This window comes from Lampetra planeri, chromosome 16 (assembly GCF_965212315.1).
Source record: "Lampetra planeri chromosome 16, kcLamPlan1.2.h2, whole genome shotgun sequence".
Classification (NCBI taxonomy): Eukaryota; Metazoa; Chordata; class Hyperoartia; order Petromyzontiformes; family Petromyzontidae; genus Lampetra; species Lampetra planeri.
In genome coordinates this window covers 8277151-8303023 of record NC_136122.1, presented here as the reverse complement: position 1 = coordinate 8303023, position 25873 = coordinate 8277151, and the positions used below count along the sequence as shown (strand labels likewise).

The window sequence follows — 25873 nt, the reverse complement described above, 5'->3', positions numbered from 1 at the left end:
TGTGCAACTGTGTCATCGATAGCCATTGGCATAGACGTTCAAATATTTACAGTCTAATGAGCGTCTATTTTGTGAGGTGCAGGAACTGAGTTGAGTCACGCCGTGACTGAATATCCCACGAACGTGCCTCATCTCGTCACATCTCAGGAAACTAAAGCACGGTTGGTTGTTTGGTTTGACACGTGAGCTTTCGCGACCAATATTGTTCATGATACAGGTTTTTTTTTTAAAGGGTCATATGGGGTAAGTATGAATGTATCTGTCGATTTAAAGCCTTCATGACTGCAGGGATTCATCTTCTTGGTTCTTTCGGTAAAGTCACGTAGAATAAAAATAATAAAATAATTAAAATAAAACATAATAAAATGATTCTCACGACGTTTCGGCCACAACGCAAGCAGCCGTTCTCAGGTGGAGAACGGGTCTGTCGAGAAGACAGAGTCTGAAGACAGAGTCTCTTCTCGACAGACCTGTTCTCCACCTGAGGACCCACACTTGACCCCACCGCACGTGACCTACCAACTGATGCCAACTGCCACCCCGGGGAGATCGAACCGGCGACCTCTGGCTGATTGCAAGTCCAAGTTCGCTACCCATGACATCACGGCAGCGTCCGAGACATTGGTCGAGAGTGACGAACGCAGACGCCTTAATCTAAGTTGTCTTGTGGTTGTTGTTGTTGTTGTTTGACTTGCATCCCACTGGGATTTTTGCACACAGCGTTGGTGTACGGTGTTTTTTCTGCAATATTTTGCTGTCTTTTCTTGGATTTTCTGTTTGCACTTAGTCACATATTCACTTTAAGATGTTTTCTTGTTCATGTTTTTGTTTTTTGTTTGTTGCGGTTGCACCCGGTTCAAGAGCCGAATGGCTCACAGGGCTATACCTAATAAATGAACTTGAACTTGAAAACCCATCTAGCGACACCGGGCTCCTCCAGGCCTCCTCGTTATTCTCTACAAAGGCTGAAGTAGCCGCATCTCCAGCTCACATTTCACCGATGGTTGTCGCATGCACTTACACGTTCGTGAGCGCGCAGGCACGCCAGGTGTGTGGCGCACACCTGCTTTTCACAACCTCGCGGGCTGGGTGTATGTGGGTCACGCTGAAGTCACGTGTGCGTGGAAACACTCGCCTGTATCGGGAGTGCCACCTGCCCAGGTTTTTTCCCAGGAGTTGCCCTCTTTTTGGAAGTGGCCGTGCTGGGAAATCTGTAATTTCTTCCCGGGGCGTTAAGAGTCCAGGTTTATGTCAGTTGTCTTATAATGCATCACTCGAGGCGATGATGCATTTAAGGGTAGTTCTCCCATATTGCGGCACTGTGAGATACTGGAAATCCTACTACCTGCAGCAGCAGTGATGTGCCTTGAAGAGACAGCACAGCAAGTGGGCTGCGGAGCCCCATGTGCTTGGCTTAGGTGGGCTCTTGTCTGGGCACTCGTAGTTTCCTTCAACACTTCGTCGTCGTCATCATCATCGTCAAGATCATCGTCAGCACACGTTGAAATATCCCCAACCCGTCGCAATTTCCCACCTGCGTGCGAGTTGACTTCATCTTGGATGCGTTCCATTCCTACAACTCTTACTCAAAAATATTTTCAAAAAGTGTGCCCAACTTTCTAAGAAACACCCGGAAAAAAATATGCCCTGAGACTCACAGAGCATTTTCGGGGTAAATAAATAAATAAGCACACAAAGCAATACTCTTAGGTTTTTTTTTTCGGTAAAGTCACGTAGGTAAAAAATTAAATTAAAAGTTAATAAAAGTAATAATGGAAATAAAATAAAATAATAAATCACGACGTTTCGGAGGCATTTCTGATGCAGTAATTACTGCATCAGTAATTTTAGATGTGACGGTCCCACCTGATGACGGAGACTTGTGTTGCCTCCGAAACGTCGTGATTTATTATTTTATTTACGTTATTTCTTTTATTAACTTTAAATTTTAATTTTTACCTACCTGATTTTACCTAAAAAATCTAAGAGTATGAATCCTTGCAGTCACGAAAGCTTCAAATCTAAAACAAAGCAATACCTGTTATGAGTTTCAACGCTGCTTGCTGCTCATGCTACAGAGTCGGACTGAGCTACAGCACAACCACCCTTTGGCGACTTGCCCTCTCGTTGCCAATGGAGACATCGGCATATTTTTTGTTTGCCAGAAATCGGATGGAAAGAGACACAGAGCCCAAAGTCTGTGATTTCGATGAGATGCACACACGCACACACGCTGCCAAATTTCGAAACGGGCCGCTGTTGGGAAGCACGAGGACTACAAATGAAAAAAGGTTTTAAGGTCAAAATCCTGTTTGGGGAATCGAACCAGCCCTTCACGCTTCCTGTGTCGATAAAACGAGGAATACTTGGCTGGGAAGTCAACAGCAGTGTTCATATTCTTAGGTTTTTTCGGTAAAGTCACGTTGGTAAAAAATTAAAATTAATTAAAGTAAAATAAAAATAAAATAAAAATCACGACATTTCGGAGGCAACACAAGCTTCCGTCTTCAGGTGGGAAAAAACCTAAGAATATGAATCCTTGCAGTCACGAAAGCTTCAAATCTAGAAACAGCAGTGTTTTCTACGGATATACGTATCCTCGTCGCAAGATAAGTGGAATTTCCAATGCTTTCTCGTGAGCCACTTCCCAGCGCTCATTTGCGCAAGGGCACAACATCTTGCCTTTTTTGGCCAAACACAAGACAACGATCCACCGTGTAGCCTTCACTGGACTCGCGCTGGCAGGAGTCACCGGTTTAGTCTCCCGAGGCGGTAAATCAACCAATTGGCAAGTTTCTTAAATCTACCCTGTCCCCCCCCATCCCCCCGCCCCCGTCTCTGTCCACCCAGTAGTATTATGCGTGGGTACAGTGGAGTTAGTCGATTGGCAGGTCCTGTGTGGTGGGGTAAAATGTGGGGACTCCCACATCTTGCAAGACATCTGACCGATGTAGAAGAGTAGGCCAAAATACTGCACAGATGGGGCACCCTTGAGCATCTTTTCAGGTTGCTGCGCCGTTACCTCTTGCATAAGCACTCTAATATCGTTTCATGCATCAGGGGGTTTGACTTTCAACAAAAAACGCCAGTCTTCCAGCCACAATCATTTCCCAAAGATTACTTATGGGAAATGCAATAGCGTACTGCAGATGCCATGTTGACATTTAAAGATGATGTTTAAAAAGAGAAAAAGGCACAACGCTCATGAACAAAACAACTGGAAACAATTCCTAACACATTACACGCTTCACTCGAGTTGTTACTTTACGAACATTTTCCAGTGAATCACATCCGATGACTGCCCTCAAGGCGTTCACATTTTGGGGCTAAAGGAATAACATTGTGGCGAATGTTCAATTTTCCTTCGACGCAACTGCGGTATGTGTTGTCATTGTTGTTCTCATACGTTTGTAATTGTTTACAACTTTTCGTTATTCGTCATGGAGCTGGACGAGTTATTCTTATACACGAGTCTTTTGCTCATCCAACGGGTGTATTTGCAGTAAATCTGAAACTTGCAAGCGAAAAGCAGGCCGCGACGTAATATTCATAGCATCAATGCGTGTGCAATTTGTAAGGGCGCGGTGACACAGACTTATTTCATTTTAAGGTTATAATCCCTTGTTCATCGTGACGTCCTTTTTACTTTGATGTCTCAACAGCGTTACGGAGACCACGTGACGTGAGGGTTCTGCCTTTGTAGTGAGGGTTGTGAGTTGACGCAGAGGAGGGGAGGCGCCTCAGCCCTCCATGTGGAGTGACGTCATCCGCTAATTATTAATGGAGGGGGGCTGTTCGATGTGGAGTGACGTCACTTGCGCATGATTATTAGTGTGGGGGGGGGGTGTACATTTGGAGGACGTCACCTGCTCACGAATATTAATGAGGGGGGCTGGTCGATGTGGAGTGACGTCACTAATTTTAAGGACAGACATTCCTGGGTGATTATAGGAGGTATCCTGTATAAAACACAAGGCCCCAACAGATTGTTGGGGCAAGTACTGTTAGCGAACACCTATCAAAGCCGACACAGGGGTTGGGTGTCCCTTCGTCTCCCCAGTGGAAATGTTTTCACACCACACCAGGTACTCATTTAAGGCTGAGTCGACCTAGGCGATGCTCACGACCAGTTCAGTTAACCGTCACTGATGTTGGTCGTGAGCGAGAAATCGAATTCGGCTCGCCGGGGATCCGCAGCGCAGCGCGTACTTTTACTGGTAGGAACCTCCTGGTTACACCAGCCCACAGGGGATTATTGTGTCCGTCGTGCAGGGAGGGGCTGGGTGGGAGGGGTGGAGGGGTGGGGCTGGGTGGGGAGGGGCTGGTCACCCCGTGGTGCCCTTATAAAACTCAACGTTTAACCTACTCACGCCGGCTTGTGCCCGCCCTCACAGTCGGGCATATTTGCGGAATACACCACGCCGCCGTTGACCTTGGCCATTGAACGAGCAACCCAACGTTCCTACCAGCTCCCTCCGCAGGAATGCGTTTTAGTTGTTATAGTAGTCCACAGAGGTGGGACAAAGTCATTGTTATGCAAGTCCAAGTCGAGTCGCAAGTCATCAAATTCATGACTCGAGTCTGACTCGAGTCCAAGTCACATGACTCGAGTCCACACCTCTGGTAGTCCACACACAAATACACACGGCTACCTAAAGAGTGATGAAGCAAAATATCGTCAATGCGGTTTCAAAATCCCAACAACCGTGGGCAGCACTCATCTCCTGTTTACATCCCGAAGGCAGCGGTGGGGCATTTCCTGATCCCCATGTGCGGGGGGGATGAGTCACTTGGAAAGCTCACCGCCGCCGTACGACTTTCCCACACAAAGCAGGAATCATTTCACCCACGCGAGAAAAACATCGGAATAATGATGCCGCCGTTGCGTCACGGTTAGCGCGGTGGATTTGCGATCCAGAGGTCTGCATTTCTTTTTAAAAAATCCACACTCCCACTCCCCGCCTCTGCCCGGCCGGCAGCGTAATATGTCTACACCGCAACTCGCCCATCAGCAGGTCGTGTGCGGTGAGGTTAAACGTGGGTGCTTCCCACTTCCCAACCCTTCCAAATCTGTCTCGCTGGCGTGAGAGAGTAGGGAGGGCCTCTCTGGAGCTCCCACGAGCGGAGGTCCTTCTAACAGCAGTGGTGTGAGCAGGCGGTTGCAGGGCTGCACCTCTACTATGAATATTATTAAATCGAACCCCCCCCCCCCCACCCCATTCACCTCCTTGACCCCCTCCCAGGGAATTCATGTTCTTGGTTCTTTCGGTAAAGTCACGTGGAAGGGAAATAATAAAATAATAAAAATAAAACATAATAAAATAATTCTCACGACGTTTCGTCCACAACGCAAGCAGTGTCATTCAGACGCTGTCTTTCCGACAGACATGTTCTTCACCTGAGGACGGCTGCTTGCGTTGTGGCCGAAACGTCGTGAGAATTATTTCATTATGTTTTATTTTTATTCTTTTATTATTTCCCTTCTACGTGACTTTACCGAAAGAACCAAGAAGATGAATCACTGCAGTCACGAAAGAAGCTTTAAATCGAAAAATCCTCCCAGGGAATTAAACTCTCGACGTTCTGATGGCGAGCCGTGCGCTCTAACCACCGCTCCATAATGACACATGCACAAACATGACCTCTCACGCTAGACCATCCGCCGATCCGTCGCCCGTGACGATGGGGCATCGTGCTCGCGGCTCTGCTCGTGGTCTCCCTCTGCACCCTTGCCCGGCCTTCACCCTCACAGATCAGCCGCTTGCGCTTTAAGGCCGGTGCGATCATCCGCGGAGTTCTGAATACAAGTCGTCCTTGAGCTTCCTCTTCTTGGGTTGCCCTCGATGACGCGTTGTCGGGTGGTTGCGGGGTGGTTTGCTTGATCTATCGATGGCGCTCAGTGATCTGCTGTTTTATCTCCCGTGAAGGTTTTCGCTGATGAGCCCCAAAGCTCTCAAATGTGTTCTAGGATTGTGTCGAACCCTCCCCCCCTCTCCTCCCCCCGAATGAAGCTCCCGGCACGTGGAGCGAAACGTTGGACATCGCGCCGAGTAGCACGCAGTACGACTCGAAAACACATCGGGGGGGCTAAACTGCAGATTTCCTCATTAAATTGTGGCTGGAAGCCATTCCTTCTCTCCTAATTGGGTGGTAATTGTTCTACGTCCGTCAGTTATGTGCGCCGTGCCAGGGCTTCATGGTAACTTTCAAAAGCATTTCATTTCAAAAGCCAGGATTCCCCCTTTCATCTTCAGCTGACAAGAGTTTGTGCTTCACATCCACACACAATCACATATTTCAATGGATGTCTCAAAGAATTCCATCCTTATTCATGCGTTAATAACATTTCTTTCCCATTGCATTTTCAAAGGCCGCTCGCAAGTATTTCGAAGCAATTGACCTGACTTTTGGCCAATGATGGAAATATCGATGCGATTAACACCGGTAATTCTCACGACTAATTTCCGTTCCATATCATCTTGATACTGGAAATCTGTGCATCGGATTCCTCCAGGAAGAAATAACGATGCTGATTCGGATGTCGTGCAGAGTTGTCTTGTAATTTCGCAAAGGTCTTCCTCTGTTCCCAGTGTCAATTCAATGTCATCTGAAAATATATGGATGGAAACACACTCTCCTCCAATTAAAGCTGCGCTAACGTATCCATCAAGCGGATCCGCAATAATTCCTTCCCAAAACTAGAGAAGGCATACCGGCAATGAACCCACTCTTGCCCAGAATCCCAGTGACCAAACTATAGCACACATTTCGATTTAAAGCTTTCGTGACTGCAGGGATTCATCTTCTTGGTTCTTTCGGTATTTTATTTTATTATGTTTATTTTTATTATAGCACACATAATAATCATCCATATTTGTATATGCACGGGGGGGGGTCTCAAAACTCTCGTTCGATTGAAACCCAACTTGGCCGACCATGAGTTCGTCCGTGGCCACTTGACTGGCGACGTGCAACAGTTCAGGGGTGCTGCTTCGCGCGGTGCTGTGACGGCCCAGCGCTGAGCTACTGGACATCAGTGAAGAAGAGCTTCGAAGCTCATCGGATTTCTCCGGGATAAAAGATAGACTCTGAGAGCACCGCGAGGCATGAGCTCGAGACGTGGGAACGAGAGCAGACGGTCAGCAGCTTTGCCGACGGGAGCCAGCCTGGGTCACGTTCGAGGCTACACGTCTCCCACTTCACGCCGGCTATTCAGCCAGCGATTCACACTACCCTCTTCCTCTTCATTCATTAGTTCTTTCATTCATTCGTGAATTCATCCACGGCAATCGTTGGTCCTACCGGTGTTACTGTGTTCCCATTACGGATTAGAGGAATAACTCAGCCGAATTCTAATCGAAATGTGTTTGTGCATTTCAAGTAAACTTATACTATTTTTTTCGACAATGTAAATCTTATTTAACGGCCACTTCTGTAACATAATTTGTACCCTCCGTCAACTCATTAGCGACGACGGGGCCGAATTAATTTCCCCACATGGTGCTCTATCTGGAGCGCAGTGTTTACTGCATCAGTCAATCACTTTCCTTCTAGACTCGAGAGCAGTGATTGGTTCTTAACCTTAACTGCCCGATTCTCAGAAAGGGCATCTCGCGACCGCCAGGGAGTTGCGTGCATCCCAGGTTAAGAACCACTGCTCCAGAGCTTTCACCCTGGCATCTGTGTGCTGATCTTAAAGGCGCATTGAAAAATGTTGATACTCCGAATGATGCTCCTACTGTTGTGGAGTGACTCATGCAGCCAGAGCTTTCACCCTGGCATCTGTGTGCTGATCTTAAAGGCGCATTGAAAAATGTTGATACTCCGACTGATGCTCCTACTGTTGTGGAGTGACTCATGCAGCCAGCTATGGCTGCAGAGTTTGGTAGTACATGTTGTTTACGTCGTTTATTGTGAAAATTCGGTCACAGTTCCTATGATCACTGTTACATTGCTTTTATGGCTTTATTTTGGTGATTTTCGAAAAGTTTTTTGGTTTGGCTATGTTTGTTTGTTGTAGTACTGAGTTAGACTGATGGCCTTAATCTAAGTTGTCTTGTGGTTGTTGTTGTTGTTGTTGTTTGACTTGCATCCCACTGGGATTTTTGCACACAGTGTTGGTGTACGGTGATTTTTCTGCAATATTTTGCTGTCTTTTCTTGGATTTTCAGTTTGCGCTCAGTCACATAGTCACTATAAGATGTATTCTTGTTCATGTTTTTGTTTTTTGTTTGTTGCGGTTGCACCCGATTCAAGAGCCGAATGGCTCATAGGGTTATACCAAATAAATGAACTTGAACTTGATCTCTACTCCTGGCTCTGTCCTCCCGTACATTTTGTACTCTTAAACGTCCAACAGAATGTACAACTTTCTGGAATGATCGTAACGTGCTGTTATACATTTTTTGGGACTGTTCCATGAAACCCATTGGGGGGGGGGGGAAGGGGGCAAAGGCTCAACGTCTATTTTCAAGATACAAATTTTGAATTCAGAAAATCTATTAATGATGAAAGTGAAAGCAGAGATAAACAAACAATAAATTATATGGCAGTGCTGCCATCTGGTGGTACTACTCGGGGGTTGCCGTGTTATAACGTTTCAGAATACTGCATGTTGCGAGATTAAATTTCACGATATGACGATTATTGCGATAGAAACTTGGCACAACTTTGCAATTGCATTTCGCAATGTTATCGTAGAATTGTTATGCTTCTGTGCATTCCCAGTTACAAACAGAGATCGATAAAGAATACTTCAACTTGCAGTCTGCGCAACACAAGCCTTCCAGTTCAACACGTGGCTTTCGCGACCAATATCATCCATGAAAGGTTATGTTGGGTTAGATCGCGTAAATACATAAATGTGTCGTTAAACCCGCCACCACCCGACACAGAAAATGTGTAAGGTTTTTCACGTAAACAGAACGTGCCAATTCGTTACTATTCTTAGGTTTTTTCGGTAAAGTCACGTAGGTAACTTTTGATGTTTTTACCTACGTGACTTTACCGAAAAAACCTAAGAATATGAATCCTTGCAGTCACGAAAGCTTCAAATCTAGAATTCGTTACTAGTACAGCAACACCGATGTGTTGGAGAGCAAATCCACAACGTTTCGCCAGTAATTACAACTAGATTGTAAATGTTGCGGATTGTAAATGTTGTGGATTGTAAATGTTGTGGATTGTAAATGTTGCGGATTTGCTCTCCAACACACCGGTGTGCTGTACTAGTGACGAATTGGCACGTTCTGCTTACGTGACAAACCTTACTTTGTAATGAACAATGCTGAAAAGCAATCGTGCTGTGAGTTATAGTGGAAATAATATGCAGCAATTATGAACAGTATGTCGTCTTATAACCGACCGTTCCGTCAATTGCTCCAGAAAACATGTTGCAAAGGCAGCTGTATAATGGGATAATAGCTATTTAAATGTCATCACCACTTTGATGATTGTGCTTTGATTTATTCACAAGTATTTTACGATGCAAAAACTACATTTAAGCGAGAACTAATGAAATAATGATTAATATTATATTCACGATTGAACGATATGTTCGCAAAACGGACGATAACGATGACCGTGGATCTTAAATCGTAACATATACCGTTGTATCGTCATATCGGGGCAAATTTACCGCACACATTAAAAGTTTGCCGCAGGGGGCTGGTGAATAGACTGAGTGCCTTGCTCGCTAGCAGCACTTGCCCCGACAGTCCGTTAAGGCTATGGAGAGGGAGATTCTTCGTCTGTACCTTGCTGTAGATTTGTATTCAACTTTTAGATTCAACACCTCCTGTATCAAGCTACAGTAATTTTGCTGTGACGGTTCCACCTGAAGACGGAGGCTTGTGTTGCCTCCGAAACGTCGTGATTAAATTTATTTGTTTTCTTTTTTAACCTACGTGACTTTACCGAAAAAAACAAAGAGTACCCCCGTGTTGGTTTCAGTAATGACGTATGAAACCTCGGTTCTCCTCGACACAGCAGTTGGACCACACTAGGAACACCACGAACCCAGCAAGCGTCGAACGCTGATCCCACGTTGGGCCACCAGTTCCAACAACGTTGGCCAACGTTAGTTGGCATGTTATGAACAATAAGGATAGGTTTTTACCCTTTCTGGCAATAAAACAAGTGTGAAGATGTCCAACCACTAAGTAGATACCTTTTTGCGAGGAATCAAGTCTGCATTAATCACACACGTGCACACAAACTGATACTTCGTCTTTGAAACTGATTGCTCTGCACCAGAGGTAGCAGGCTTCTTTATGGCCTAGACTCACCGCCAGTGTCAGACCAGCGAACGCCAAAAGGTGAACAGCTCAAAGACAATGCCACACGCATCGGAGCATTTATAGCAGAGGTCGCAAACGGGTTTTGATTCCTTACCCGTACCCGGCCGCACCAGGGTCGCAAATGGGTACCCGTACCCGGCCGGACACGCGGGTATCGGGTACGGGTATCGGGTACCCGGTTGCGACCTCTGATTTATAGCTCGGGGTGGGCAGCTGTATCATGGGATACCTTTTTTGAGCACCTTTTTTAGGCATGTCGTTGGCATGCTTACTGGGCAGGGATATATTCGGTCTACGAATCTGAGGCAATGCAGTTTGCTAATTCCACGTGGGGGAGAGGCTCCATACTCTGCAGCCATCAATCGTATTCCAATTCGGGCCAAGGGGCCTTGCAGTCGACATCACCGTGACTCGAACGGGGCAGCGTTCGGCTCGCGTAAGCGCAAAGACGAGACACAGCCCCGGGACAGTTACTCCGATATGTATAAAACACTTGCGATGTCCACGAAGACAATTGTCACATCGCGATGTCGCCAAATACAAACAGGCGCAAAAAAAAACTTGCTTCGGAAGTGGGTGGCATTGTCAGGACTCGATCAGAGTTCGCCGGTGGCTATTGGTTAGATTACTGATGCAAGGTAAAAGACAAAGACCCCCCCCCCACCCCACCGTGTAGCCTTAACAGACTATTGGGGCAAGTGCTGTGAGCGAGTAGCGCCGATGAAGTCCCGGCACGGCACACGAGGTGGGGTGGGTGGCCAGCACCACGCCCACCCACCTTTGTCTCCCTCGTGGCGATGTTTACACAACGAACCAGGTACTCATTTGAGGCCGAGTTCATCTAGGGGAGGCCCAGTACCAGTCACTGCTGTTGACCGTGAGCGGGAATTGAACTCTGGTCGCTGGGTTCGCAGCGCAGCGCGCTAACCTCTACACGACCGCTCCTCATTACCGGTACACACACAGCATTATGGATTTCTTCCCTTTACTGTTATGGGAGTGCGGTGGATGTTCATATACTTTGCATATGCAGGCTGCACGCATTCCACAGGCATTGCATTAACTAATGCATGAATGGCTCGTAAAATTGGCAAATTAATTAATGCGACCACGAGTGCATGGTAGAATGCACAAATCTATGCAGGGATCAATGAACTAATGCATGAGTGAACTAATTTATTCATGTCTTCGTCAATTGCTGAATGCACGAACGGATTGACTAATACTTTTTTGATTAATGCATGAAATGAATGAATGAACGACTGTGTGTAGAAACATGAATGAATGAACGAACGAATGGTTAAAATGCCCGAGGCAATGAATTCACGTGGATGTTTCCGACCACATCCAAACATGTTGACTGTGTCCGGACACGCGCGGCAACCCGCCGCATAGGGCTCCGCGCGCCCCTCGACGCGAACGCACGCGTTGCTGACACGCTTGACACGTGCTCGCTTTCGCACCTGTAGTGACTGGTGAGCAGACCCCCCAGCATGGATCCGGAGATCATGCCCACGCCGTACAGCACTCCGATCTTTCCCAAGGCGTCGGCGCGCTGGGACTTGTCCGAGAGGTCAGTGACCACCATCTGCGCCCCTGCGATCGAGTCGAAACATTTGCAGAGGTGGCATTTGGCGCGCCTTCTCCAAGCGCGAGGCGATCGCGAAGGGTAGGCACCGCACTGTGTTGCACAGCCGCAGTCTGCGGTAGTTTCACAGTGGGGGGGGGGGGATGATTGCTGTGTATTTTCCCAATTGAGTAATTTGCGGGTAATTTTCCACCAATTGGCAAATTTGAAACTGACGCCTGGGGAGAATGGCCTACCCTTTTAGAACAAAGTCACGGGGATCTTTGATGTCCGCTTTGAAGCAGACGATGCAAATATTTTGGCTGATAGAAACTCGCGGTTCTACCCAGGGCAGCCGTGGGGTTTGAACCACAAACCTCCTCAACACGCGGTGAATGTGCTTCAGCTTTGCAATATCACCGGCCCATCGACAGAGCCTTGTCTGTGAAGCAGAGCATTCATCCCCGCGTGTCCCACGGATCGACATGCAACATTTACTGCGGCTCATGACCTCAGCGAAGGCTGGAAGCATCCTTGAGCAGTGCGATTAGTGCAATGTAGTTCGTTTCAATGTCCTCTGCTTAACACGGTGAGATTCCAGCAAGAGTCGTTTTCTCGTATGAAACCTGTAAACGCAAAGTAATGTAAGGCAGCTGTAATAAAGTTAAGGGAACATTCCAATGCCAGCTTGTATGGAGTTTTGGATTTGGTTATATTGTTAACGAAACCTACGTGGAAATCAACAGAGGTGTTTACATTTACAATGAGGAGTGGGTGTGCAGGAGTTTGAATTTTTCCCTTTAGGCCTGGGCTACCCGAGTTTGAATCCTGGTCACAAGGTCACACCAGTGGTGAGTGACATCTGAACCGGTCCCTGAGCCTTCACTTGACCAGCAAGTGATGACCGGCATGGTGAAAGTATGGTTAAACAATCCCCACGAATGATACAGCATGGCCAAAGATTGTACACTATTCATATTTAGAGTAGATGTTATGCTCCGAGTCAGCTACCGTGCTAACAATTACTCCACTTTATGAAAGTCTACTTGAGCCCTTTGTCGATCCACTGCTGAAGAGACTAGGGGAGGCCCATGACCAGTTCAGACCACTCAGCAGTCAAGTTAGTCGTGGCCATCAATCCAACTCAGTTTGCTAGGTCCATGGCACAGTGTGCTAACCACTGCGCCACTGCTCCGCCCACTATACAACAAATGACATTGAATGTCTACACATAAAGTTGATGTATGAGAATGTATAAAAAAAAATACATATTTGTTGTGGTTAATAAAGTGCATTAAAAGTATGTTTGCTTTACCAAGCCTGTCCTTTAAAACAAAAAAAAGAGTTTTGGCTTTGAGAAACTGAAAAATGTCCTAGGATTTCTCCGCGAACGTCAACACATCATGTGCGCGTGTCTCGGTCACGATACTCCTTACTCGCGTGACCTTGGAATTGTTAAATGTTGAAGTCGAGTCGGAAGAAGAACAAAAAAAAACTACCCCCATGCGTCAGAACACTCTCAGAGCATGACCGCGTCTCAGCATTTGTCAAACAATAAGTGGTTGAAACAGAGGTTACAGATGACAGGGGGAGAATGGTTTATATTGAAATGAAACGGATGGATAACATCTGCTCCGTGTACCACTGAAGCAAATTTGTTAAGAGGCCTCCATTCGTATTCAAATTCATGACAAAAGACAGTACACCCGGCGTTTAAGCCACCTGCCTTGCCATACGTTGCAACAAAACATTTAAATATTAACACATACAACGCAAATACAAAGGGGAAAAAAATAAGCAAGAATTAAAGCACTGCAATTAATCAAATGGCTCTGCCAGCTCATTGGATGCATTCATCATCCGTTGCTGTTTTTGGTGGTGCGTGCCACTGCTCCCGGAACTTTTGTGGAAAGGTTTGGTGAATCACACAGATTGTAAAACTCCCAAACTCGCTGTGGTCTGCGAGGTGGTTATGAGATGACAGTGCAGCAAATATTTTTTTATTGTTATTTTTGGAGCTTTTGAGTGCGAGCCCCTTGCATGCAAAGAAATTCCCACGTGCAAACAAATAACAAACTAAACACAAAAAGCAGTTCCAAACAAATGCCTCTTCAATCTAAAATCACGGGAAGAAATATATCTCACAATACCAGAATGGGGGAGAATGATAATTACATGCATTGTCTTCTGTGGTCTATTATTTCACCACTAACAAAATAATCGGAACTCCTAATGCCTTGGGAAGACTTACAGATTTTAAATAGGACAAGCTACCTTGAACTAAAGAAAGACACTGCTGGGAGAACCACGACGGATGGCAACCCGAGGTATAACGGCCCCCAGGCAAGCACAGCTACTCTGGCTTGCCCGGTTCGTGCCACCACCTAGTCCCTGGCGAGGTGTTATCTCCCTCGAGATGTTATCTCCCTTGGGTTTGAGCCACGGACCTCTGCAACATTCGTGGAAATGCTACCACTTGGGACATGTCACAGTACCAAAAGGGTGCCACGGTGGCGAGGTGGTAACTCCCTCGCCTGATATACAGGAGGTCGTGGGTTCGATCGCGACCCTGACGCCTGCTGTATATTTGGAGTTTGCATGTCTCTCTCCCCGTTGTCGTGCGTATTTTTCTCCGGGTCCTCCGGTTTTTCCCTCCACATTTCTAAACACGCGTGTGGAGTATTTGGCTGCTATAAAATTCCACACGGTGAGCCACTTGGTTGAGCTATCATTAGTGGCCAGGTCGCTTCTGAAAAAGAGCTGTACACAGCTCAGTGGGCCTTTCCTGGTAAAATAAAAAGTCGTTTAGTTTTTAGTTTTGATTTTCTTTTTCTCTGCCGTGCCGTGCGGTCGTCACCTTGAAATCCGTGCATGAACATGGAGGGCAGGCGCGAGATGAAGAGCAGGGGGACGCTGCTGGACAGGCCGAGGAGCAAGTGAGCGAACGCCGCCGAGAGATAAGCCACGGAAAGTGCCGCCCGCCCACCAAACACGTCCCCGAACCTGCGGCGCGTTACAAAATGACAACGCAAGGCCATTCGAAACAACGTACCAAAAAAAATCGTTCACATTACGCATTTCCATATTTATCAACGTGTTTGAAAACTCATTCCTTTGGAACTGATTTTTGTGTTTAGTTTGTTGTCCTTCCCCCGCACACCTCCGATTAGCACGGTTCGAAGAAGTTCAACATACGTACGAGCAAAGGTAGATATGCAGCCATGATATTACTTCCATGGACACCCTGTACAAGACCAGGCTGATGATGATTTTGGGAAATGTTCTTTGCCTGTAAGTCAGCTTTGTATTTATATTTCTCCGAAAAGAGCAGTGTTAATGGCGATAATGGTGGTGGTGCACGTAGCAGTGGTGGCGTCACTGCCACTTAGTGGCGAACGGCAATTTGTAGTTGTTGCTGTTTGCAGTGATTGTGGTGCATTTCGTCCTTGTCCATGTAAACCACCGCCAATGAAGTACCATCAATATTTCGTTTAGGGATAAAAACATACTACGAGGCGATCCATTCATAGATTACCCCCCACTACAATAAATAGAGGGAAACAATATCGAGAAAACTACGATTAATCTCAAAGTCTTTCCCTAATCACCCACCGATTTCAGTGCACTCATTAAATATTTACCTCCCCCCCCTCTGCACGATATGCAGCCGTCGCGTTTTTCCCACAATGCAGTATTGTTCTCATCTGGTAAACGCACGTGCCAGGTACGTGTACAGATACGTGTACGTGCATTCATATCCGTACCCATTCGTGTTCAGGTATTTTGTTAATATACTACTGGATGAGGGTCTCCCAATGCCGTATGGCTCGTCGGGCTCGTTTGACCATACTTCACCGTTACTGGTCAGTGCGGGTTGTTGAAGGGGGGAAACCTCAATGTGGAACGACGGAAGCCCCGTGTGCAAAGCTATGGGCGTTGTTGTACTGCCCTCTCTTGCCAAACACGCTGCCCCGCAGACCAATGGACCAGATAGCTATCCGTGCCTGGTGGTTAATCACCCAAAAACTATCCAGGCTTAACTTTGCGTAGCTTGTGAGATGTGTGATTGCGCATTCCCGGTGATTTGGTCTATAGGCATTGTGCACCTCTGACAAACTAATGACCCTTTAATTTGTAATCCAGCAACGCCTGTTATCCAGCAATGTGGAGGCGACGGTTGGTGGATCACGCACACACACACACGTTGTGAAACTTCCTGCCCGATGGCGTTGAGGTGCCATACCCTGAGTCGCCAGGAGATGGCAGTACGGAAAAATGTGGACTAATCTCCATCTGCTCCATTTGTATGGGATAGAGTGCTGCTCAGAGGTCCCGTACCCGGCCGCACCAGGGTCGCAAACGGGTACGGGTACCTGATTGCGACCTCTGGGATGAAGCCATGTTGCAGGCGCGAGTGGGTTGATTCTAGGAACTTGAATTGTGAGAAGAGACAAGACGTTGGGAAATGAGTGACAAACGGTTACTCACCAGTGACTCACGGTCTACCCGTACCCGGTACGGGTAGCCGGGTATCGGGTAGGGTACAGGTATCGGGTACCCGGTTGCGACCTCTGGCGCTGCTTCCCTGCCACTTTTGGGTTTTCTCCGGGCACTCTGGTTTCCTCCGACATGTATAAACACTCGTGATTTTACTGAACATATCTTCATATTTAGAGGGCCTTAGAGTTTGGGCAAAGTTTGGGCAAAGTTTTCCACCAGCTCACCGCCTGGCTGCCTCCCCGCTTGTCTTAGGGTCCCTTGCCCCTCCGAGTCGTTCTGTCTCTTAGAGCAGTGGGCGAATACTGTGCAGTGCGTTACACGTTGGGATGAATGAAAGCCAGGGCTGCACCCACCCTGGGCCACACAGAGGCAGCTGCCGCGGGGCCTCCCTCGGCTACAATAGAGCAGGGCTACGAAATGGTTGGGATGAGATGTGACGAAAGGCCCTTTGAGTTTCTGAATTATTTAAGCACTCGAAAAGTACAACTCCTCGTGCTTACCTTGTATTTTAATTGACGAACTGGATAACCAATTTAAATGATGCCCCATTGCGTTGTCTCGGCAACCTGGTAGCCAATTACAGGAGAACTCCTCTATGTGTGCAACCCCCTATTATCCACGGGGGTTGTTGGGTCCACAAAAGCTCCAATTATCCACGGTCCTATTCCTACAGATAAGAGTGAATTTGTGGATAACCCCGTGGATACTAGGATCCGCGGGGTTGGTCCCCCACCCTGCACCACCCTCACATCACAAATAATTCAGTTGTATCTGTATATTTTTTAGTTATGAGTTTACCTTTCATATACTTTGCAACCTTGGTGTGTTTTTGTATTATTCGTTGTCGTAACGTTTGTCGCCCGCCCCGACTGGACACCTGTGAAAAAGAGCGCCGCAGCTCATCTGATTCCTTCTGCAGCGTAAATAACTATTCTGACTCCGATTCAGGTCACCAGCAGATAAAGAGGAGGAGCTCTCCCGTGGGACCGGCTTTCCCCTCTGCCCCATCGCTCGCTTCACCTCCCAAAGAAGGAGCCTCCCAGCAGCTGCACCACCGCGAAGAAGGTCTGCAGCGTCCCGAACTGCACCGCGTCCACGTCCAGTTTCCTGGACAGATACTGAGAAGCAGCAGCAGCAGCAGCGGCAGCGGCAGCAGCAGCGGTGGTGGCGGTGGTGGCAGCAGCGGTGATAGCGGCGGCATCAGCGGCGAGACAGGCTCAGAGCAAAGTGTGGTGGCAACACTGGAGCGTGAAGGGAGAGCATTTAAAGACTTGAGATGCAGTCACGGTCTAGCAAATTTAAAGCTGTAGGAATCTAGAAGTGAGGATAAGCCTTCAGCAAGTAGGGGCTCATCCTCCTCCAGCACCTCACCCCCCTCCCCCCCCCCCTCTAAGACGCTACGGGGCCTGGGTCAAAGGTGAGAGCTGGAGGTGAAATGAGTCTGTGGTGGGGGTGAATGCAGACTGTGATTTGTGAGTTTGGGCCGTGATGGTGAACGTAGACAGGGCTGGTAAATGTCGGTTTCTTCTTGTCGTGTGACTGCTGATGTAGATGCAGAGCAAACGACTTCACGTTCAGGTGGCCAAGCCACATAGCCGCGTGAGGAGCAGCGGAGTGTATCGCTGCGACGTCTCCTTCGTATTTGTGGATCGGACGTCGCACACGCTGTACGGTCTGTTCTGGATGACCACTGTCTGACACTGGTCAGTTTTACATTTTCCATTCGTGCATCAGCTATCCGCATCTGGTGTGGTTTGTGCAGATGTTGTTTCGGGTGTCGGATGTGTTAGGGAACGTATAGACGAGGCATAAACAAAGTGATGTCCTGCTCAACTGAGCATTGAGGCAGTATTCATCTCCTGTATACAGCCTTGAAGGCAGTGGTGGAAATTCCTCATTGCTACGGTGGGAGTCGAGTCTCTCTATCTCTCTCTCTCCACAGGACAACCACTCCATAAAGTGGTGCTGATTTTATCGTTCCACAGAGGGATTATGGGGCTGAGACACTGGACGACATTTCAGGTGAAAATAAACTGCGATGGTGCAGATTTTGATGGTAGCTGTTGAGGGGCGATGGGGAATTTGGATTTGGGATGCCACGGTCACACAGCCACCCGGGGCAATTTACACTCCTTCCACTAAGCACCCCCAGCACCCCACGCACACAACTGGCTGGATGCCCAGCTCGATTGCCCCGGCATCAGACCTCTCCTCGACATTAAAATTGTAAAAACTAATTTCTTCGGAACTGCTTGTTTGAGTTTGGTGTGTGTCCCCCCACCCACCGTACCTCCGATTAAGCACGGTTGGCTACGTACGATGCGAAAGAAGTTCAACATACATTCACCCCCATAGGTTGTTTCAACCAGGCAGCCTAGCGGGTGACCTTCAGCCAAAGGGTTTTTTTTTGTAAGGGAGAGAGAATCGGCTCAACAAAGTCGAGTGGGCAGAGCAGGGCACCGGGCCTCTGCAATATCCGTCGTGTGGGTCTAGCACAGAGGTCGCAAACGGGGTTTGATTACTTACCCGTGCCCGACCGCACCAGGGTCGCAAACGGGTACACGTACCCGGCCGTACCCGTACGGGTACCTGATTGCGACCTCTGGGACGAAGCCATGTTGCAGGCGCGGGTGGGTTGATTCTAGGAACTTGAATTGTGAGAAGAGACAAGACGTTGGGAAATGAGTGACAAACGGTGACTCACCAGTGACTCACGGTCTACCCATACCCGGCCGCACCAGGGTCGCAAACGGGTACCCGTACGGCCGGGTACGGGTAGCCGGGTATCGGGTAGGGTACGGGTATTGGGTACCTGGTTGCGACCTCTGGTCTAGCAGGGGGGCCACTCCACATGAAGCCAGGCGGCCGTAAAGGCCACAGCACGGTGCTTCGACGGAGCAGTCCTGCGCCAAAGGCCCCACCCGGGCACGTGTCCACGCTGTCACGTGCCAGTCTATGATGGGTCTGTTTGTTGCATTAGCAATGTTGTACGTAAGCATGTTGAACTTCTTTCGCACCGTACGTAGCCAACCGTTGCTAATCGGAGGTGCGGGAAAATTAACGGTAATTGTTGATTTATTAACGGACAGAGCCATTTCCTAGAATGTGACATGGCATGTCTGTTATGTATAACTGGTCGTTAGTTGCATTACTTTTGTGCTGTTCACCTATTGGCGTTCTCTGCTCTAACATTGATGGTGAGACAAGCCCATAGAGAAGGCTCTCTCTGGTGTAGGCCAATCAGTTTTAAAGACATTGCAAACATAAAAAAAATTCTAAATATTATAATTATCAGAGCATGTTTTTGTTTGCATATTTTGCCACAAGTACGTGTGGTTAATTCAGACTTGATGCCTTGTAGAAGGTTTCTATTTGGTGTTTGAACATTTTAACCCCTCCTGTTTTATTGCCAGAAAGGGTAAAACCTCTTCTTATTTTTTCATCGGCATGTCTGTTATTCATCATTGATAGCAAACACAAATAATTCGAAGACAATCTTCTTGTTTTTCAACAATTCTTAATGCATTACATGCATTAGAAATGTATAAACACATACAGCAGCAGTATTAATCTGCCACCAAACACTTCTATACTGCAGAAAGCACTGGCTTTCTCACGCTTGATAGACGAGTACAAGCATTATTGATTACAGAACAGTACACCTATAGATTCAAGAGGGATGGTGCACTGCACAGTTATTAATCAAAACACCAAACGTCTCAGCCTAAGCAGGTGATTGCTGCTAAATCCCTTAAGGCTCAATGATGGATAGCGATTAAGCAATGAAAACGTGTCACGGCGCAGCGCTGCGTTACACCATTCATCGGATCATAGTCTCCTTATAATGTAACTCGAATCACTTTCGTAAACGAAGATGCTGTGTGTGTGTGGATTCGTGGTTATGGTTATTTTATGGGGAGCGGTAGTGTAGTGGTTAGCACTACGCTGCGCTACGAACCCGGTGACCCGAGGTCGATTCCCGCTCACGGCCAACACCGGTGACGATTATCTGAACCGGTCCTGGGCCATCCCTAGGTCGACTCAGCCTCAAATTAGTACCTGGTGCGGTGTGTAAACATCGCCACTGGGGAGACAAAGGCGGTCGGGCGTGGTTGCTGGCCACCCACCCCCCTCGTGTGCCGTGCCGGCCTTCATAGGTGCTCGCTAGCAGCACTTGCCACAACACTCTGTTCAGACTACACGGGGGATCTTTGTCTCGTGCATTTCGAGGTCTGCCTTGCAACAGTACTTTACTAATCAACGACCTGACACTTTAACATTGTGAACGTGTATGTATGCACTGTCTGTAGAACTTCTTTCGCACCCTACGTAGCCAACGGTGCTAATCGGAGGACCACAAAACTAAACACACAAAAACTATCACGCGTGTGCCATGATTTACATCCATCTCTTCAGGTTATTGAAGAGATGGATGCGGGTTGTTTGACCATACTTCACCACGCTGGTCAGCGTGGGTCGGTTAGAGCCTGCTTCGAATATCACTCGCCACTCACGTTGGCCTCGGTTGGCAATCGGTTGCCGTGTTCGGAGGACTGAATAAAAAAAAATGCAATGTCACCCCCCACCCACACAGCCGGCAACGTGAACTCAAGACTGTGGCGATTTCCTGTGCAGACAGACAGCTGCTGTCAAGAGCCACCCACTAAAAACCAACGCTTGACATACCCACAGAGACAATGAATAGAATGCAAGTGCCCAAACACCGTATACGGTAACACAAATACACTTTACGTACACCATTCCGGGCAATCGACGGTGTTAGAAGATGAGCGTTCGTCAATTAACTTTTCTTTGCGAATTGACGTTTAACACCCGCTGGGGTTTCACAAATCGCGTGCATTGTCTCGGTGGTCGCAAGTCAGGTGGGCCCCCCACACACGAAGGGCCCACACCGGGCTCGGCCAGTGACCCCGGGTGACTTGCAATGAACGACCGGCGGACTACGGATGGACCCAGCGTGACATGAGCGTGTTGGTCTCGTTTAAATCGCTCACTCACGGGCAAAACGCCGAGCTGTATCCAGAAGCAGCACGCGTAGATGGCCGTCGTGAGGTGCACAGTCCGGACAACGGAGCGATCTCTCTCCACGCTTCTCTCCGCACGCTTCTCCATGATTCGCGACCGGCAAAGAGACTCGCCCGAAAAAAAAGGAGTGCGCGCGAAACGTCGAACAGGCGCGTTCGAGGTGCGCGCGAAGGCGTTTTGTCCGCTAAGCGGTCGTACAGTAGCGATGGCGTGCGGCTTGCGATGTTGGTTAAACCCTTGCGAGGTTGCGTAACTCGAGAGAGAGAGAGAGAAGGAAGGAAATATTTAAACAAAACTGCTTTGAGCGCAAAGTACAAACAAGCAAAAGGGCCGATTCGCTGCCAGCACGTTGCATGGTGACCCCCTGACAACGGTGGCTGTGAGTTTAATTGCTCTGCGGGTCCATAGAAAAAATAAATACATGTCGAGTATATTTTAATCACCTGAAGTAGCAAAACTTTAAGTGGTTATAATTTCTGTGTGTGGCCAACAGCAGTGGATTGTGCGATGCTAATTATCGTTTGAAATGAGTGGGTTTATCACAAGGCCGTGGCCATGGAGTCAACATTGGGGGGGGGGGGGCAAATCTTCCAGGGGGTCTGGGGGCCCCCCCACAGAAAAAAAATCTAAATTTGAAAACTCATTTCCTGCCTAAAATATAAAAGAATTCACTATCACATGGGATGGACTTTTTATTTATTTTGTACAATAATGTCTAATAGTGTATTGTATTACATTGCTGTGTTTTCTTTTTTACCTTTTCTTGTTTCATTGTGTGTAATGGTAGAGATTAGGGATTAATAAAGTACAACCATAACCACAATCAAATAACAGAAATATATTTTATAGCAATATATTGGGGGGGACATTTTGAGCATATTTGAATATTGGGGGGGGGGATGTGTCCCCCCCCAATATATATTATAATTACGGTCTTGGTTTATCAGATATTGTAGCTGTAATTCACTTCTCACGAGCTTCGGATATAAATCGCTGCGATTGAAGTTTTGCCACATTAAGTGGTACCGAGTTCCGTTAACGCTGTTGTCCTTTAGAAAATCTATGATTAACTTACTTTTAAAAAAATCTACTTCATGAGGATTCAGAGAACGTGTTTCGAATTGATTGCGAGTGTTAAACGGTTCGATATTTGTCGCGGTATGCAAATGCGATGCAAATGTTTTATTCGGGCTGATTTGAGCGAATCAAAATTTGGTCGGAACACGAGAAACCCGGGGAAACGTGACTAACGAGGCAGAGACAAATGAGATCAAATAAATATTCTTGAATGGAATTCTGAATTTAATGATTATCCACAATTTATAGACTGAAATGGACACTGAAATGTAATGATTGATCAATATAGGTTATCACGTTTACAACAAGTGAACAGAATGTTGCGTTGTACGGAATTAAATATGTATTGATCAGAATGTTTATTTATCCTGGAGAAATCCGATGAGCTATGAAGCTGTATTTGACAGATAAACTATGAACTTTTTTAAAATTTAAACTATAAACTATATTTATTTTTACCAGGTAAGGCCCATGGATACATACAGCTCCTTTTGTCAGAAGCGACCTGGCCACAAATGACAGCTCAACGAAGTGGTTTAGGGGCCGTCCATAAATGACGTCACGCACCCAGGGGGGGGGGGGGGGGTCAGACATTTGTGACGATGTGTGACGAGGGGGGGATTTGATAAATGTGACGTCACATCAAAATGGGCAACTTTAAATATAAACAACACGTTCTACTTAATTCAATAGACTTTTTGATAAATATTTTCTCCTACAACATCAGACTGCAGCGCCACATTAAATACGCACTACAATGACAATAGTTTAAAGCGATTGGAAGCATGTTTTTTTTTTGGGGGGGGGGGGCAGATCTTTGTGACGTCATATTTGAGGGGGGGGGGTCTGAATTTTTGTGACGCCGTGTGACGAGGGGGGGGGGGGTCAAAAAATAGTACAATATCGCGTGACGTCATTTATGGACGGCCCCTTAGCATGTGTAAATATATAGCAGCCAAATACTCTGAACGTGTGTTTATAGATGTCCAGTAGGTGCGGGTCAGAAGGTTATATACATGGAGACAGAACGAAGTTGACGTTATATAACAACACGTATCACTCGTGTCCACTCGGGGCTGCTGCTAATAGCCTGTGGGGCCGTCCATAAATGACGTCACGCGATTTTGGACGATTTTTGACCCCCCACCCCCTCGTCACACGGCGTCACAAAAAGTCAGACCCCCCCTCAAATATGATGTCACAAAGCTCTGCTCACCCCCCCCAAAAAATATAAAACATGCTTCAAATCGCTTTAAATTATTGTCATTGTAGTGCGTATTTAATGTGGCGCTGCACTCTGATGTTATAGGAGAAAACATTAATCAAAAAGTATATTTTATTAAGTGGAACGTGTTGTATATATTTATTTAAAGTTGCGCATTTTGATGTGACGTCACATTTCTAAAAGCCCCCCCCACCCTCGTCACAATCGTCACAAATGTCTAACCCCCCCCCCCTCTAGGTGCGTGACGTCATTTATGGACGGGCCCTAAGACACGAATAGGTGCGTTTCTTAACTCCCCTCCTCACCGTCTGTTCATGCAGGAGATTGAATGAGTGCCACAATAATCGTATGACGATCAGCAGCTTGTGTCCTGTGGGAGTGAACTGTGGGGGGGGGTCCATTGCAGTGAATTCGAGGTTGCCACAGTAGGGGGCACAGATGGTGCATCGGCCCAATCGTCTCAGTCAGTCGACCCGTGGCACCTGCTGGGTCTGCCCAGTGACCTCCTGCCAGCGGGCGTTCGACACTTCACGTGGTAGCCTCAAGGTGCACCTAGCCTGGCACAAGCGTCGTGGTGACGTCACCGCCACTTAGTGGCGAATGGCGCTTGTTGTTGTTGTTGAATTGGAGGTGCAACTACCCCCAGGTTCGCCAGCAGGGAGCGCTGTCCCGCGTTCTCGCCCAGCCGCAAAGGACGCCGAGGAGCGCACAACGCTCCTATGGAATTTGCAGCCAGCGTTGTAACACGGTAGGGTTTTTTTCTGGAAGATTTGCTGCTTTATCCAGGATGTTTCTGTGGCGCGTCGTCGCTGTAAGATGTTCTCTGTTCATATTTTGTTTGTTGCGGTTGCACCCGACTCAAGAGCCGCATGGCTCACAGGGCTATACCGAATCAGAATCAATGAAAATTGAAACTTGAATCCAGCTACTCCAGAGGGCATCAAGCGGACGTAGCCTTGGCATTAACTACATTAATTATCAACTCAGGGGGGGGGGGGGGGGTGCGGCAATCGGTCAGGTGGGGCCCCAATATTTTATTTGAATTAAATAAAAATGAAACGTGGAACGTAATTGAAAGCATTTTTTTTAAAATTTAACCGCGTTTTAAATAAGTGTGTTGTTCTTTTACACTTGTTTAAAACATAATCTATTGGTGGTTGTCAAGGGGGACCCAATTTGTAGTTTTGACCACCACGGGGGTCCGATGCACCCCCTGCCGCCACACTCGTTACGCTACTGAATTAACCTGCGTGGTTCGCACACTGGACTTGTAAATGCACTTCCCCTGCCGATCATTTTTTGGTGATCCCACGTTGCCATTGGTGCACAAGCACAATTAACACAACATTCAACACGTGACAGTAATACCGCCTTAGAATGAAAAGCTATAATGAACTTCTTTCGCACCGTACGTAGCCAACCGTGCTAATCGGAGGTCACGTTTTGGGCAATGGCTCCTATTCATAGACAGCCCAGAGAGATATTGTGGACAATCTGGGTTGGGGACTGTCCGTTACCCCATGGGTCCCTCGTGGTAAAACATGAGTTGGACCGTCCACGTAATTGCAAGTTGACCGAATTGCGCTGTTGGTGACTCTTAAGTGCCATGCCGCAGCTTTACCACGAGGTGTCGCCACACCATGTGCGTTGTGATGAAGCGAAACTCAAATTGGAGGAGGCATCGTGTGCGAACCAAAAGGGATGACATTTCTTCTCCCCGATCACGGCAGTACAGTATTCTCACTCGACATTTACTACCATAATAAGCCAAGAATGTCTGTGTGTCCCGCGCGTGACGTCACTCTACGTCGACCAGCCCCCCTCAATAATAATCATGAGCGGGTGACGTCACTCCGCATGGATCAGCCCCCTCATTAATAATCATGAACAAGTGACGTCCTCCAAATGGACACCCCCCCATTAATAATCATGAGCGGGTGACGTCACTCCACATGGAACAGCCCCTCATTAATAATCATGAACAAGTGACGTCCTCCAAATGGACACCGCCCCCCTCATTCATAATAATTAGCGGGTGACGTCACTCCACATGCGGGGCGAGGCGCTTCCTCCCCCCCCTCAACGTCAACTCACAACCCTCACTACAAAGGCAGAACCCTCACGTCACGTGGTCTCCGTAACGCTGTTGAGACATCAAAG

General features: G+C 47.5%; 1 protein-coding gene across 1 annotated transcript in view; it reads right to left on the bottom strand.

Annotated features, from left to right (window-relative positions):
* The window catches only part of SLC67A1 (solute carrier family 67 member 1), a 149145-nt gene extending 127461 nt beyond the window's left edge, over positions 1 to 21684 (bottom strand). Inside the window, exons 1-4 of the mRNA XM_078601482.1 lie at positions 21385 to 21684; positions 17386 to 17483; positions 14723 to 14868; positions 11762 to 11894 (exon numbers count right to left, since the gene is read on the bottom strand). Coding sequence (XP_078457608.1) covers positions 11762 to 11894; positions 14723 to 14868; positions 17386 to 17483; positions 21385 to 21498 — 491 coding nt within the window. The 5' untranslated portion in view covers positions 21499 to 21684. The remainder of the gene's footprint in view (positions 1 to 11761; positions 11895 to 14722; positions 14869 to 17385; positions 17484 to 21384) is intronic.
* Positions 21685 to 25873: the final 4189 nt, after the last annotated feature.